Here is a 14,871-nt window from a genome sequence, read left to right as displayed (position 1 = left end):
TATATATATATATATATATATATATATATATATGGATATATATATATTCTGTCATATCCTCAGAATCTTTCTTCTTCTCCCTAAATGACAACACAATATCTGTTGAGATGGCAGGCCAGTTTGGATTCTAAAAAAAACTCATAGAACATTAGAGGAAGTTAAGATTGAGATGTCTCACAGTTGTTCTCAGAAACCAGAGAGATACTGGCAGCCTTGAGGTTCTCTGAGGAGGCTAATTACATCCCTGGTTCTTTCTCACCAAAAGTTCAACAGCTGGTTTTTACCTTGGAATTTCTTGGTCACCTGGAGAGAGGGCAATTACAAGAATGAAAATGGCATTCCAATCCTCCTGCCTGTCTAAAATCACCTATTGATTTCTGACGCAAGCTGTTTTGATAGATTCTTCACCCTTTCTAGCAGCCAGAAATGGGAAGTGATTTGAGACCATCCTCCTGGACTTCTCTGAAGAACAAAGGGAGCTCCAATTTATACCTGACCAAGTGAAGTTGTTAGTCGTGTTGGGGAAATGACTTGAACTGACTGGTTTTCTTTGTTTCTAACCAAGGCCTTGTATTTTAATTAACTTTTACAAGGGAATAATGGGCAATGGCCATAATCCACTTGGCTGGCAAGGAACTGTACAGAGTTCTGTTGCAATATAAAAATGTGCTAAGTCTTTGATACTGGAGGGTTTTGTGATACTTTAAAATTGATGAGCTGGTTTTATTCTCTGCATACACTGCTAGGCTTTTTATGACCTCTTATTCTACTCTGTGTTGTGTTGTGTGTGTGTGTGTGTTTAGTTTTTGTTTGTCTCTCTCTATTTGCTTTTAAGAAGCCTCACATTCCCCTTTAAACCTTTTCCCAAGGTCAGCCTACTCCTATTTTATTCTTATGCTGACACTTAAAACTTATCAACTTTATTTCTCTCTTAACACCAGCTGCCAACTCATCCAATTGCCTTAGTGAATGGGTTGAGGCTTGGGTGAAGACTGAGTTGTTACACTATTTTGTTAATGTAACAGAATACATTAGACCAGGTAACTTAACAAGGAAAAATATTCGTTCAGCTCACAGGTCCAGAGATTCAAAGGCATGGTGTGCCAGTGCTATCATCTTGGCTCTGGTGAAGGTCTTATGATGGGTGGCATCACAATGTTAGGGCTGTGTGTGAAAGAGAGCCATTACATTATTTATAGTATCTGGTTTTCTTGAGAACAAACTCAGGGTCCCATGAGTGCTGCTTTAATCCCTTCTAAGGATAACACCCCCAGGAGCCTAAAAACCTCCCACAAGGGTCTCCCTTTTAAAAGTTCCACCTTACCTGTTAACATTGACACACCAGGGACAGCATCCAACACATTCTTAAGGGAATAAACTGCATCTCAGCCATGGCAGTAGTAGTCCTAACCAGAAAGAATATGTGCCTTGAGGAGGGGCTTTGTAAAATTAAAATATTCTTTACCTGTACTGTGCAACTTACAATTTGATCTCTTCTTCTTGCAGTAAGTACAAACTGATCCTAGGTGAGGAGCCTGTGGAGAAACGAAGGAGGTTCCAAAATGAGATGACACCATCTCCTATAGATTATTCCATGTCCAGTCCTTACAGAAGGGGAGAAGTAGCTGCTGCCTACCCAGAAGGAGAAAACAATCATGATAAATCCAGTTCTGAGAGAAGTACACCACCACACCTCTTACCAGAATACCCAGAAGCAAACAAGAATACAGGACAGAACAGGGAAGCTCCAGCACTTTGCCCAGGGTCCCAGGACCAAGGCCTGGGTTCCCTGCTTACTGAAGAATTAGAAGATCAGATGCCAAAACTGGTAGCAGAAGAATCTAACAGAAGTAGTGAGAACATAAACAAAGAAATGAATAAAGGGCCTTTTGTAGCTGTTGTAGGCATTGCAAAGGGAGTTGCAGATTCAGGAGCTCCCATCCAGCTAATCCCCTTTAACAGGGAGGAGTTTGTAGGCAGAAGAAAGGCAGCAGAATCCTGGAACCCAAATCCTAATCCTGCTGCAGCAGCCACTGCAGGGAAGGGAAAAGGCTGCCAGGAGAGTAGAAGTCGTAACATGCCAAAGATAAAGGACCAGAAAGAGTTGGAAGAATTGAAAAAAACCACGGAAAAATTGCAACGTGTTCTGGCTGAAAGGAATTTGTTCCAGCAAAAGGTTTGGGCAACACCTTACCACTAGGAATAAAAGAGGTCATTGTAACCTAGGGACCAAGGCAGTGTTCTCAACCTTACTATTTCTGTGACCCTTTAATACAGTTTCTTGTGTTGGGGTGACTCCCAACCATAAAGTTATTTTCATTGCTACCTCATAACTGTAATTTTGCTGCAGTTCTGAATGTTAATGTAAATATCTGTGTATTCTGTGGTCTTAGGCATCCCCTGCAAAAGGGTCAGTTGACTCCCCAAGGGGTCACGACACACAGGTTGAGAACCACGGGGCTAGGTTGTTGATATTTTGGTGGTTTCTTTCACACTCTGAGGCTTTTAAACCAAATATGTCATTAAAGCAGACTGTGGTATGACTCATATTGAATGGACCCTAGTGGGCTTTTCCCTCTATATTTTAGGTTTGACAAGAGATTTGCATAGGTGCAATAAAGTATTATAAATAATGGAGGCACAGGGTAGATTTAGTAGGAATGGTTTGGAGTATTCTAGCTTTTGGTTATATGTTGGGTCATTGACTTTCTTTTTGGACTGCAGGTGGAGGAGCTGGAACAGGAGCGAAACCATTGGCATTCTGAATTTAAGAAAGCTCAACATGAATTGGTGACCTACAGTACACAGGAGACAGAAGGCTTATACTGGAGCAAGAAGCACATGGGTTATCGCCAAGCTGAATTCCAGATTCTGAAAGCTGAGCTAGAAAGAACCAAAGAGGAGAAGCAAGAACTAAAAGAGAAACTGAAAGAGACAGAGACACACTTGGAAGTACTGCAGAAGGCCCAGGACTCCTACCGGAACCCAGAGGGAGATGACCTAGAAAGGTTAATTACTAGGGTTTAGTTGTCAGCTTGTGAGTACTAATGGGAATTATCCGCTAAGACCCCCAGTTATTGGGAGGAAGTCTTAATCCATAGACCACCACAGACTAAGTAATTATTTCTTAGATAACAGCAGCCAGTCCCCTGTGTTTGATGGCATGGTGCTTTCAGCCTTCTTTCTACCTAATGGAGACATAATTGTTAAGAAATGTAGGCCCATTTTGAAGGGATGTCATTTTATTCGGTTGGCTAATGACTTCATGTCATCTCTTCTCCTCCTGCCCCCTCACTCTATCATACAGGGCTTTGGCAAAGCTTACGCGGCTACGTATCCACGTCAGCTATCTCCTTACTTCTGTCCTCCCTCACTTGGAGCTTCGTGAGATCGGGTTTGACTCAGAACAAGTGGATGGGATCCTGTACACAGTGCTGGAGGCAAATCACATACTGGATTGAGCACCAGACTATATATCCTCTCCTAGCTTTTCTCTTTTCTGCCAGGGTACTGAATGTGTTCCCGTCTTATCTCTCCCCCAGCCTCCTTCTTTCTCTTTCACCTTTATGCCTTATATGAAGAATCTTGGAATAAGTCCTGGCTTCTTAATCAGTATTCTTCACGATCCTTATGGGTGTGGCAAAAGAGGCCCATTAAATAGCCTTTCAAGAGTCCAGGGACAGAAAAGCAATAGTCACCAAGTTAGGTGACCTGAAAGCTCTAATTTTCATGATCTAGATACTTGGCCTATTTCATATGATGGTTTGTATTCATTTAGGTTAAATCAATCAGCGAGTGTTGAGTCCAATGAACTTGGTGAGATAATCAATATTTCAGCCCTGCCAAGGTTCTAATAATCTAGTTGGAAGCACAAGCAACACCAAGTTAACTAACTATACAAAGAAGGGTGTGGTGTGCATGAGTGATATAAACATGACATAGAAGAGAGAGGAGAGCAATTTCAAGTACAGCGTAAGTGGGACCTAAATGAAGCTTTAAGGAGTGACCAGGCCAACACTCTTAATGATGGCTGTTGCTTACGTGGTAGGGTTACAGTTGATGATTTTTCTTTTTCCTATCTTCTTGCCCTGCTGAAATTTTCTCTAACATTCTTGTTACTCTTCTTGCATTGGAAAATAAATTGTTTTGAAGGCTAACAAGTAGGCTTGAATTTGGATGTCAAATGATACATTTATGAAAGTATTACACGTATATCTTATTTTGAGTTTAATATTACCGCTGTAGAGACAGTGTAAGCAAATGTAAAAAAAAAAAATCCAGAATGTGAAAAATGTGTTTGGTAAGAGGGATAGATTACTGTAAAAGGGACCAATCAACTCACCAATTCTCTACGGTATTTTTATTTTAATAACAGATATGTGAAAATAAATGTAGAAGGATCAAAATTTTAATTATCTATTACCACATTGCTAAATTTCAGGTAGCAGGGGAAATATTTTAGAATAGAAAATATTTAGAATAGAAAGATTTAATTGTTATTCCTTGTAATATGCCTACATACTTTCTAGGCTATACAGAGTGAGAAATCGGCCTCAAATTACAGAAATAGAACATCTTATACTCATGTAAAGAAGGTGTTTTATGAATCCATTACTTTATTGGGTTTATATAATATATAGTCTCCAAAGAGTTAAAGGTACTCTTGAAAGGTACAGTGAACACTATATATAGATATCTATGTATTTGTGTGTCTCAGCATTAAAAAGTAGGAAGTAGAGGATAGGAATAATAAAAGGAAGGTGGGATCCACCAGCAGTAAGAGGATTTTCTCTAGTACAGATTAAACACTTTGGACAGTCATTCTGTTTTCCTCCATAGATTTACTTCAGAAGATTCTCCTAAGGATACTTTACCTCCTTGAAAAGAGGCCCATCATAGATAGATATTCCTGTGGGTTTGTGGAGACTATGGGGAGGCCATAGCAGGCTTCACCATGAGAATGGTACTTAAACATACCCCTGCTTTAACACTCTACCTCACCCCAGCTCTAGCACGCTGCATCATTAACTTTCATGTTAGACATTTGTGTTAGTATATCCAAGGTCTCAGTTGTCTAAACAGGATTACTAACAAGGGAAGGATAACACATGCAATTATTTTCCTAGTCATACTTGCTAGTCACATAGTATAAATGGGAGTCCAGGAGAGGAGGAATATCAGTGAATGCAAAGTTCAGCCTGTGAAGCTGTTGGTTGGATGTATGGGGGTTTGGGATCAGGCAGATAGGGAGCTATAAAGGGAAAGAAAGATGGAAAACTTATCTCATCTTTACTGGTACTTCTTGTCTGCACAAACTCCATGATCCACATCCTGTCAACCCATGGTTTTGAATCCATGCTGCTGCTTCCAGTAACACTCCCCTGTGTGAGTCTCTCCACTAGTAACAGAGCTATTGCTTTGTTACCTATTTCCAGTGGCACTGCACAGAAGCTCCCATTAAAATTCAAACCTTTTCTAAATGTCCCACAAGACCCACTGTCTACCTGTACTTTGTCTCAGCAGCCTTTCATCATTTACCACTTCTCTGGCTCACTTGTTTCCTACTGGAAACATTTCAAGCTGTCAGCTAAGCTCAGAGGTTGCCCTCTAATACATCCTTTACCCTTACTGCAATGAAAGGATTCTCTAATGCAGACAACACACTTTGAAAGGTGGCCCATTGTAGATATTTCGGTGACTCTGGAACTTGTTAAATACCACTGTGGAAAGATTGAAGAGTGCTGCCCATCCTTACCAGAAAAGCCATGATCTAATATGAAGACAGGCACTGACAAGAAAGAAAACACAGGTGCCTCCTCCTGGCTTTTCTCTTAAATTAACACAAACCTCCTTACAATTGTTTCTTAACTCGCCACAGTTAGCATGTAAGTACTTATTATCTCATTCCTTGACAACTGAAATAAATTCTTAGCTGGCCTTTCTCGTTTCCTATCCTCATCCCTCAGTGCACACTTTTTAATTCACTAAATAGCTCTTAACAACTTTATTGGGTCATATCTCTGCTCAGTGACTTGCTGTCGCCCACCATTGCCCACAAATTGCTATGAAAATTCTTCAGCATGGTTCTCGAGCCCCATGATGTCTGGCTTTAACCACCCGGTTCTTCCAGCAAAAACACTCATCTTCCAACAGGCCAAACACAAGCTGTATTCCACTGACGTGGAACTCCTTTTCAACTTCTGAATGCTCAAGATTTTGTCCCCTGCCTTTGGTGTTCCACTCCTGGAATGCTCTCCTTAATCATCTTCCTTTGGTTCAAATGCCAAATTTCTTTTGAAAATTCCTTTAACCCAGGAAGGCATGAAAATTTTCTTTGAACGTTTAAGTTTAAGCCTTGTGTCATTTATAAGGTTTGTGTCATGAACTTCCTGATCATACTTTCCCTATTAGAAATCTCTAGATTTATATTTAACTGCCTACTTGACATTTACACTTACATATCTCACAGACATTTCAAATAAATCATGTTGAAAATAAACAGTGACATACCCCAGGACTATCCTTCCCCCGCAATTTTCTTCTTGTTAGAGAATGGCACTTCCTCCCACCCAGTTGCTTAAGCAAGAAACCTGGAAGTCATTCTTATTCTTCGTCTCTCATTTCCCACATCAAGTCTGTCAACAAGTCTGTTGTTTCTATTTCCAAAGTATAATCTTGATTCTACTCACTTTTACCGCAACAACCTTAGTCCAAACTTCCATCAATCCTTTCCCCTGTTTCATAATAACTAGAGACTTTGGGCCCTTCTTGTTCTCATTGTCTTATCACTATAAATAGTGTGTTTTTTTTTCAAAATAAAATACAAATCAAATGATGTGACTCTCTGTTTAAAGGCAATAACGCCTCGTTTCACTTAGAGTAAAATCCACTCGCATTAAAATGTCCTTCAAGACCCCTACCTACATCTTACATTTGTCTCAGTGATCTCTTATCATTTGTTGCTTTACCCTAGCACACTTAGCTTCCCACTAAAACATCAAGCTCTCACTTAAGTTCATAGCCTTCACCTATACTGTTCCTTCTCCTCAGATTTTTTTTTTTTTTATCTATTCTGATCCTTCTAGAATGCTGTTTCCAGTCTTGGCATGGTTCACTCTTCTGGTTTCTATATTCTTTTCCTAAATAGTCCTTATTTTTTCCTCTAGGTTTATTTTCCCTCTAGCTTTACCACATTATATTCCCATGGTGTCCTTGTTTTGTTTCCAATTCATAGCAAGCTTATAAACTTGGACATTTTCATTTATTTGATAAATATTCATTGGGCACCTTCTATGTGTTCTGTGATAGCCAGTGGTGAAGATAACACATTGTTCCTATATAACTGTTCCGATAAGTTCTATAAGGTCATGCTCAGTTTGCTAACCACTGTATCCTAACTGCTTATCCGCATACCTGGGATATCGTAAATGAGCAATAAATGATTGTCAATGAATGGTTTAATGATGGAATTGTGTTTTGTTCATATCCTGTCTCAGTGATCTAAACAATGTCCCATTCAGAGAAGAGTGTGAACAAATGAGTATGAGTGAGAGGGAAGTTATCTCTGTTATTTTTGAAAATGAAAGACTGACAAAGTAGGTGCTGCCTACTGTAGGAGTGAAGTTGCTGTGAGTAACCTAGTGTTTCTGTTTAGTGACTCTTGATGAGTAATTAGACTATAAAAGAGAAACGGACGATGAGCAGTCTTCACACAAACAACCCGAATAAATGCTGAGAACTACAAAATGTAACCAGGAAACTGCTGTACAGACCAGATCTTGAGAGTAGGAAAAAAAAAAATGACTAAGAATTCCTCTTCAGCCTTTTCAAGAGCAATGATGGTTCGATTCAGCTGTAAAAAGAGCTAGTCACAAGCTAAAAACAGAGTACATCTCAAAGAAACAAGTTCTGGGTGCAGGTTAGGTCAGTCAATACCTGTTGTATGAACAAATGGGCACCTGGATGATCAACAGACCAGTGACCCTGCAGGACCAGAGGTCAGGAGGGTTTGTTTGCCCATGGCTGGTGCTTGCACATTTTCTGCCTTAACAGTTTAGAGGCAGAGGCTGTGTTCTTAGTTTGTAAGGCCACTCTCAAGCTAGAACGTGTTTCAGAATTCTGTACTGTAAATCGAAACCCCTTTCTGCAGAACGACATGAGGAGTGAAGAATCACAGTCTTCTCAAGAATTCTTGGCAAGAAAGGTCAGGGTGTAAAAAGTCAGGCTAAGGTAAGTAAGATGTCCCCTAAACGTGGACGTGGTTCATGTGGACCACCCTACCTCATGATTGACATCAGGAACCAGGTACTCCTATTCAAAACTCAGCACAGGCTGGAGAGATGGCTCCATGATTAAGAGAGCTTGCTGTTCTTGAAGGTGCTCACTTCCCAGCACCCATATGAGGGAGCTTGCAATTGCCTAGAACTCAGGGGATCTTAGTTCAGGGGATCGGAACCCTCTTTTGACCCTACAGGCATCTGCATGTACATATGTATGCATGCACATGAATAAAAATAAAAGAAATCCTTTAAAAAGTCCTAGTAAGGTTGTTGGTCATCTCGGCAGCAGTCAAAAGGCTGAGGCACAAAGATCCAGGGTCAAGACCAGCCTTGACAGCATAGTGAGAACATGTCTCAAAAATCAAGTTCCATGTTTGGAGAATAAACTAAATAAGTGGGGGAACTGACCAGAAAGGCTTGGGCATACAAAAAAATAATTAATAAGTGAGACATGAATAGCAATTTATTTTACTTAATTGGTACTTGATATTGAAGTAGGGCTTTGTGCATTCTAAATTTGCATGACACTAATGAACTATAACCCCCATACAGTTTTTTAATGAAATATAGTCTAAGACCAAATTTTTGTTACTTAGCATTTTGGTGTGAATCACTATAAACCACCGACCTACTTTTAGATGACGTAGTACAAATGCTTTGGTTGCTTTCTACATGCCAAACACATTCCACACATCTGCCCTTTGCGTTCTGAAGGACATGGAAGATAACTTAAGAGAATGAGAAAAAGTGTCCAACTCCCTAAGTCTGCTCATCCAGATGGACCCTGAAAACCTAAAGAGTTAATGCGGCATGAAGAGAGCATTTTTCCAGTTACAGTGGAGAGTGTAAATAATCACATGCAGGAGGCAGAAATACAGGAACACACAGATTAAGCAGAAGGGTTAAAGTGAGCATCCAACTTGAAGTACAAGGAACAGAATGAATGAAGAATTTGGCACCGCTTTGGGAGGCTCAGAATCAAAACAGTGGATGTTGAAATCTCCCATACTGTCCCTAGGTTCAGGATGTTAGCTACAGTCAGGGTTGTGCCCTGGTCCTGAGCTCCTCTCTAGCAACAGGACCTGGTGAATGATTACTTTTCTTCCCCTCCAGATTCATACAGGAAAAGGTAAAAAAGCCATCACTATCCATTTCTTCCTAGCTTATTCTGTTGATAGACCCTTAAATGAAAACTTATCCAAGATCTTCAGGGAATTTAAACTTCGGGAGAGAATCTTGAAAAGTTTTGACCTGGAAAAGGGAACAACCGATCTAAATTAAATTCAGATCCTTGGTAGAAAGTGAACTTTATTGGGTCAGTAATGTGGCTTAGTGCGTAAAGGTACTTGCCACTAATCCTAACAACTTGTTCAATTCCCAGAGCCTACGTGGCAGAAGGGGTAAACCAACTTTCACAAGTTGTTCTCTGATATTCACATATGCCAATGGCATATATATATATATATATATACACACACACACACACACACACACACATGTGGCATATGTACACATATTTGTGCACATGTACATGTACAGAGAGAGAGAGAGAGAGAGAGATGTGGAGCGAATAGAATGCAATAATACATTTGTAAAAGAAAATGTACTTTGGGGATGAAGATAAAACCCAGTTGGGTAAGTGCTTGTCTGACACATACAAGGACTTCATTGATTCCCAGCACCATATAAGCCAGGTATGGGAACACTTGCTATTCAGTGACCTAGACACTTGGGTGGTAGAGACAGAGGATCAGAAGTTCCAGGCTATAATCACCTGCAGCTACATAAGAAAATAGGGAGTTGAGGCCAGCCTGGACTAGAGACCGTGTGTGCGTGTGCATGTGTGTGTGTGTGTGTGTGTGTGTGTGTGTGTGTGTGTGTATGTATGTGTTTGATATAGCCTTTTAGGGCACTAGTATATTTAGATATGAGTTAAGCATTTCGGATTTACTGTATGCCAAGACTGTACATGGATGATCCCTGTTTTATTGGGAAAAAAAAAAATCAAGTGTAGAGAATTGGCATGGCTTTCCTAAATTGTTAAGAAAAAAAATCCACATCTAGGTATGTGTGACACCAGAAACCTAGCTCTTTTACAGTTGCTCCATATAACCAGTCTAGTCTTTCCCCTTTCTGTAGAAAAATACCAAAAGGCAGCCCACACTGATAGGAGTGGTCCCAAATCACACACAATGTTTAACTGCCCTCATGATTGGAAATCATTCACTTGTGTAATGAATATCTCTCCAAACAACCTGGAAATTCATTTCCTTTTGACTGGGTTTTTCACTCGGGCTGTTCCTTGGCAGCTTTCCTGATATCAAAACAGTCGTCGAGAACTTATTCCTACACTCTGGGAGGTCTTGGACTTGTTGCCCTCTGCTTGGAGTGTTCTCTCTGGCTTCTTTAAAACCCCCTTCCCAGTCCATGCTGAGTTGGGCAAGTCTCGGGGAGTGAAAAAGTGACACTTGAAAACATAGTAGTTTATTATTACACAAAGAAGAGTAAAATTAACCATACGAAATGTCCTGGAATTGCCAACGGGATGGTGGCACCCCCTTGCTTACCTTATCTGCCTTTTTATTTCTCTGCTGTCCTCATCTCTGAAGCTGCTGAATCATCTATTTAAAAGATGCTCGTGTTATTCCAAAGATGCTCCTGCTCCCTAATAGTTCCCAATTACTGCTGTAGGGCTAAACCAAAAAAACTAGTACAGTTTCTGTTGTGGGAGCTGCTGCTCCATTCTCTTTCATCCTAATGGGTAATTTCCCTAGCAAACTCAGGCAAAGAAGCTACCAAGAGCATCTTCTCTTTTCACTTTAGGAGCACTGTCCTTTACCTCCAGCAACTCCCACTGAACTTTTTCAGATGTCTCAGAGTGATAAGTGTATATAGATGGTTTGCCTGGCACAGCACTTATTTGCCATTTAATGTGTCATCTTGTTACCTACACTCTTTCTTAAAAGTATACAAGTGTTCTCAGTGTTCTGTCTGCAAGATCATGAGTGTTTGCAAAGTTCTTCAAAGCCCTCCTAGGTGACTTGTGAAGTGGTAAGAGGGTCATTCCAAAGAACCAGGACTTTAGAGATGACAAGAAAGCTGTAACACTCTTCTCAGAATGGCCAGAGATGCACCTTTGTATGGTGCTTCTTGCTTTGCCAAGTCCGGATTATCTTCTAGAGCACCGAGTCTTGGCACAGAAAACTGTGAGTGAGAGTGTTATAGTTCCCAGAAGTGTGGTCAGCTGTGGGTTCAGAGAGGGCGTGGTCAGATCATTGTGCCTGATAACCACCTGCTAATCCTTTATCAGTTATCACACCATGACATTCAATGAGCAGCCACTTAGGGCAGAAGAAAAAGATAACCAGCTGGACTTCCTGTTTGAAGTTCCTTTCCGTCTTGAGATAACAGTATTTCTCATCAAAGCCAGACAGCCGCTTGGCCAGGGAAACCAGGCTGAATGAAGGCCAGGCTTCAGTCAGCTGAGAGGGGAGATAAACTCTTTAGAGTCTGTGGCCCCCGTGGCTGAGAGCAGTTGACTCTCTCTCCAAGAACTCCTTTGCCTTCCTCTAATACTCCCTATAACACTGAGCTCCCATAGCACTCTCTCTTTCTCACACATTTGTGTTTACCCTCTAGTCCAGAGCCAAAAGGTCTCAGGGTACATGGATTGGCCTGCTCTGCTTCTGCTTCCCCAGCAGTTTCTGAAGAAACACCGAAAGGGAGGAGGTAAGGGAAGGAAGTCTGAGCCTCAGGGCCACACCCTCTCTTGGAGCCCTGGAGAGGACTGGTGAGAGCAACTCTGAAGGAGAATGGCTTACCTACACAGTCAAGCTTTATTTCCTCCGTACCAAAGCTCTTCATTCCATTCCTCAAGCTCCCATAGTATTTCAGCTGTAAGAAATAGGATTGTTATTTTCCATCATTCTCCACCCTACCCAAGCTCAAATAATGTCGGATCCTTATTTCAAATAGGTTGGGATTAAGGAGATTTACATAAATATTTGCCCCAGACAACTTTAGGTACCCCCCCCACCTCTTGAGTGGCAGTCTGTGTTTTGCTTTGTGCAATAGTTACATGCAAGTGCCTTTTCTTTCCTTCGGGCACAGACGTTCCATTGTTCACTCCTGTCGGCCTCACAGCACTTACTTGGCACGTCTAACACTGAATAACAGTTCAGACGGTTTGCTGTCGCCTGGCTCACTGGTTGGCTCAAAGACTGGTCAGTTGGGCAGCTGTTTGACTGGATAAAGGGCTCAGAAAGTTAGAGCTTGCCTTTCCACTGAGAAGGCCCTTTCTGTCTCACCTCCATTAATGATCACACAATAATGGGTCACTAGAGCTCCAAGATGGGGAAAAAAATGAGTCATGCTAGTATCAGAGGAAAGAAAGAGGCCCAAACTGTCTTTGTGCAAGGGTCAGAGCCATGAGGTGAGAGCATTAACACAATGGCCTTTACTATACCCTCAGTCTATGGTTAATCTAAATTACTTTATGATGGAAAGGCAGTGTGGGAGCTGGAAACTGTTCAGTTTGGACCAGGATTCAGGAAATTTCTAGGAAACCATTCAGAGCAAGACTTTCCTTGCTCAAACAATTAAGACACCCTGTTTTGTTTGTTTTTTTATCAGTTATGCAGTGATTTTTCTAGCCGAGGATGAACCTCTAATTCCTTCCACTGAAACTTTCTAGATTAGGAAAGGCTATAGGAACCACCAGGACAGCCTCAGCCTAAAACTATTCCATGGCAGACAGACAGGGGAGTCCTCAAATTGCAAGATCTATGGGCCATTCCATACCTTCTGCGATTAGACACCCAGACCCACAATTAGCATATTTTCCAAGCTTATGCTAGAGAGTCTGACACTCTGCAACCTTTGAGATTTTACTCACCTCCTTGGTCTTCCATTTCATCTTCTGTGAGAAACCAACTTTGCTGAGGTGTTGACAGGATGAAAGTGCTTTGGCTGACAGATGATTGAGTAATCAGAGCCATGCTCAGGAGTCTTCAGGCATAGCTGTCAGAGCAAACTCATCTTTCAGCCTCCAGTTGTCCCTAATCAAGCAGCGAGGACTCTGGTACCAGACAAGAGATGACTTCTTGCTATGTAGTGAGCCCTTCTCCTCCCCTGCCCTTTCCTCTGAATAGATTTGGATGCTGTCTTCTACCCTGTGCACCAAAGAAGGTCCACTTTGAGAAGTATAAGGCTAATGTGTGTAACAACCAGCTCCTATGTGCTGATGCCCTCTAAGTTAAAGGGCTGGCTAAGCTGAATCTCACTGGGCCCCACTATTGTTAGTACTATATTAATACCTTTATTACTAGGCTTTGTTATCTCCTTATGAAGTCAAATCATTGGTGTCCCAAGTTCCTCCAGAGTTAGACTTAGAACCAAGGTGTTGGATCTTAGATGACAACCAGGTGTCCCTCTAGTCAGACAGCTAGCATGATAGGAGTAGGCAGTAGTAATGCCAGCTCACCTTCCCAGATCACCTTCATGGGTGACCAGGGGAGTCTGTATGTCCCATTGTTACTTTGCTGGTCACAAGTAAATTTCTTTAGACTGCATAGGAACTTCTGGAATGCTGTTATTGGCTGTGAATATTGTTGAATCTGCAAAATCCTATTTTCAGAGTCAAGAGACTAGGGCACTAACTTCAGCTGGGAAAACTTGTGTGGGTCTTAGTTTTCCTATATTCCAAATGGAGATGATTGGATCAGGCTCACCTTCTTTCTGTTAGCGGGCTAGAGAATGAAAGAAATAAGCAGATAACCATTGAATGACTAACCCCAACTAAGTGATTTTCAAATAAAACTATTTTCTGAAAGAGAATGAGCCCTGGGAAAGATGAAGAAGTTCATTTATTTGTGGGGGGTGTTGTCATGTATTCTGCATGCATTCATAAAGTGCGGACTTTTCTGTGCGCCCTTGTGCACAGAAACATAGGCTTCCACTGCCCCGTCTAACCCAATTTCTATCCACTCACATAGGCCCCATCTTAGTTGGCTTTTAATCAGTACAACAATTACTTAATCAGCAAGCATTTATTGATTATCTTGTGTGTGCCTAGCACTGTTACAGTAGTCTTGGACATACATATAGACAAGTGTAAGATATGGCAACTGCCGACCAAGTACTTACAGTGAACTTTTGAGATCACCCAAATAGACACACACACACACACACTTAAACACACAATGCATATGCAAGAACTATAAGCTAGCAATCAAAATTATGAATAATAAGCAATTTATTGGAAGAGAAGAAGTAAGAGCAGGAAGGAGTGGTCAGAGCAGGTTCAATGAAAGAGATGATGCTGAGCAAGTTCTCCAAGCATGGGGCCGACTTAGCTAAGAGGAAATGGCTCCGAGGTTGGTAAAAGAAGCTTGACCCTAAGTAACATGGTGGAAATAAGAAAAGCATGTTAAAGGAAACCTCACATATAAGCCTCCCTTGCTGGTACTGAAATTTTGATGAGGTGTGCTGGGCATCTTCTGAAGCTGATGGTATTAGGCTGGTGGAGGGAAATGTCTCTGGTTTGTCACACACACACACACACACACACACACACACACACACACACACACAC

General features: G+C 41.3%; 1 protein-coding gene and 1 long non-coding RNA gene across 4 annotated transcripts in view; one reads left to right on the top strand and one right to left on the bottom strand.

The window, feature by feature from the left end:
* The window catches only part of Morc4 (MORC family CW-type zinc finger 4), a 58,034-nt gene extending 54,191 nt beyond the window's left edge, over window positions 1-3,843 (top strand). For both annotated transcript variants that reach the window (XM_055618365.1, XM_055618366.1), the window contains 3 exons: window positions 1,507-2,176; window positions 2,725-3,008; window positions 3,308-3,843. In XM_055618365.1, the coding sequence (XP_055474340.1) occupies window positions 1,507-2,176; window positions 2,725-3,008; window positions 3,308-3,461 (1,108 nt within the window). In that variant the 3' untranslated portion in view covers window positions 3,462-3,843. The remainder of the gene's footprint in view (window positions 1-1,506; window positions 2,177-2,724; window positions 3,009-3,307) is intronic.
* LOC129685027 (uncharacterized) lies at window positions 57-14,865 on the bottom strand. 2 transcript variants are annotated; one of them, XR_008721431.1, is made up of 5 exons: window positions 13,174-14,865; window positions 12,101-12,173; window positions 1,484-1,535; window positions 1,325-1,406; window positions 57-1,164 (listed from the first exon to the last, which is right to left on the bottom strand). It is a non-coding gene; the product is annotated as an uncharacterized LOC129685027 (long non-coding RNA). The 2 variants fall into 2 exon arrangements; XR_008721430.1 differs by having other exon boundaries at window positions 1,325-1,535.
* Window positions 14,866-14,871: the final 6 nt, after the last annotated feature.

The sequence above is a fragment of the Psammomys obesus genome, unplaced genomic scaffold, assembly GCF_907164565.1.
Source record: "Psammomys obesus unplaced genomic scaffold, mPsaObe1.curated_primary_1811, whole genome shotgun sequence".
Classification (NCBI taxonomy): Eukaryota; Metazoa; Chordata; class Mammalia; order Rodentia; family Muridae; genus Psammomys; species Psammomys obesus.
The sequence above is the reverse complement of the archived record's forward strand: the minus strand, read 5'-3'. Positions and strand labels throughout refer to the sequence as shown.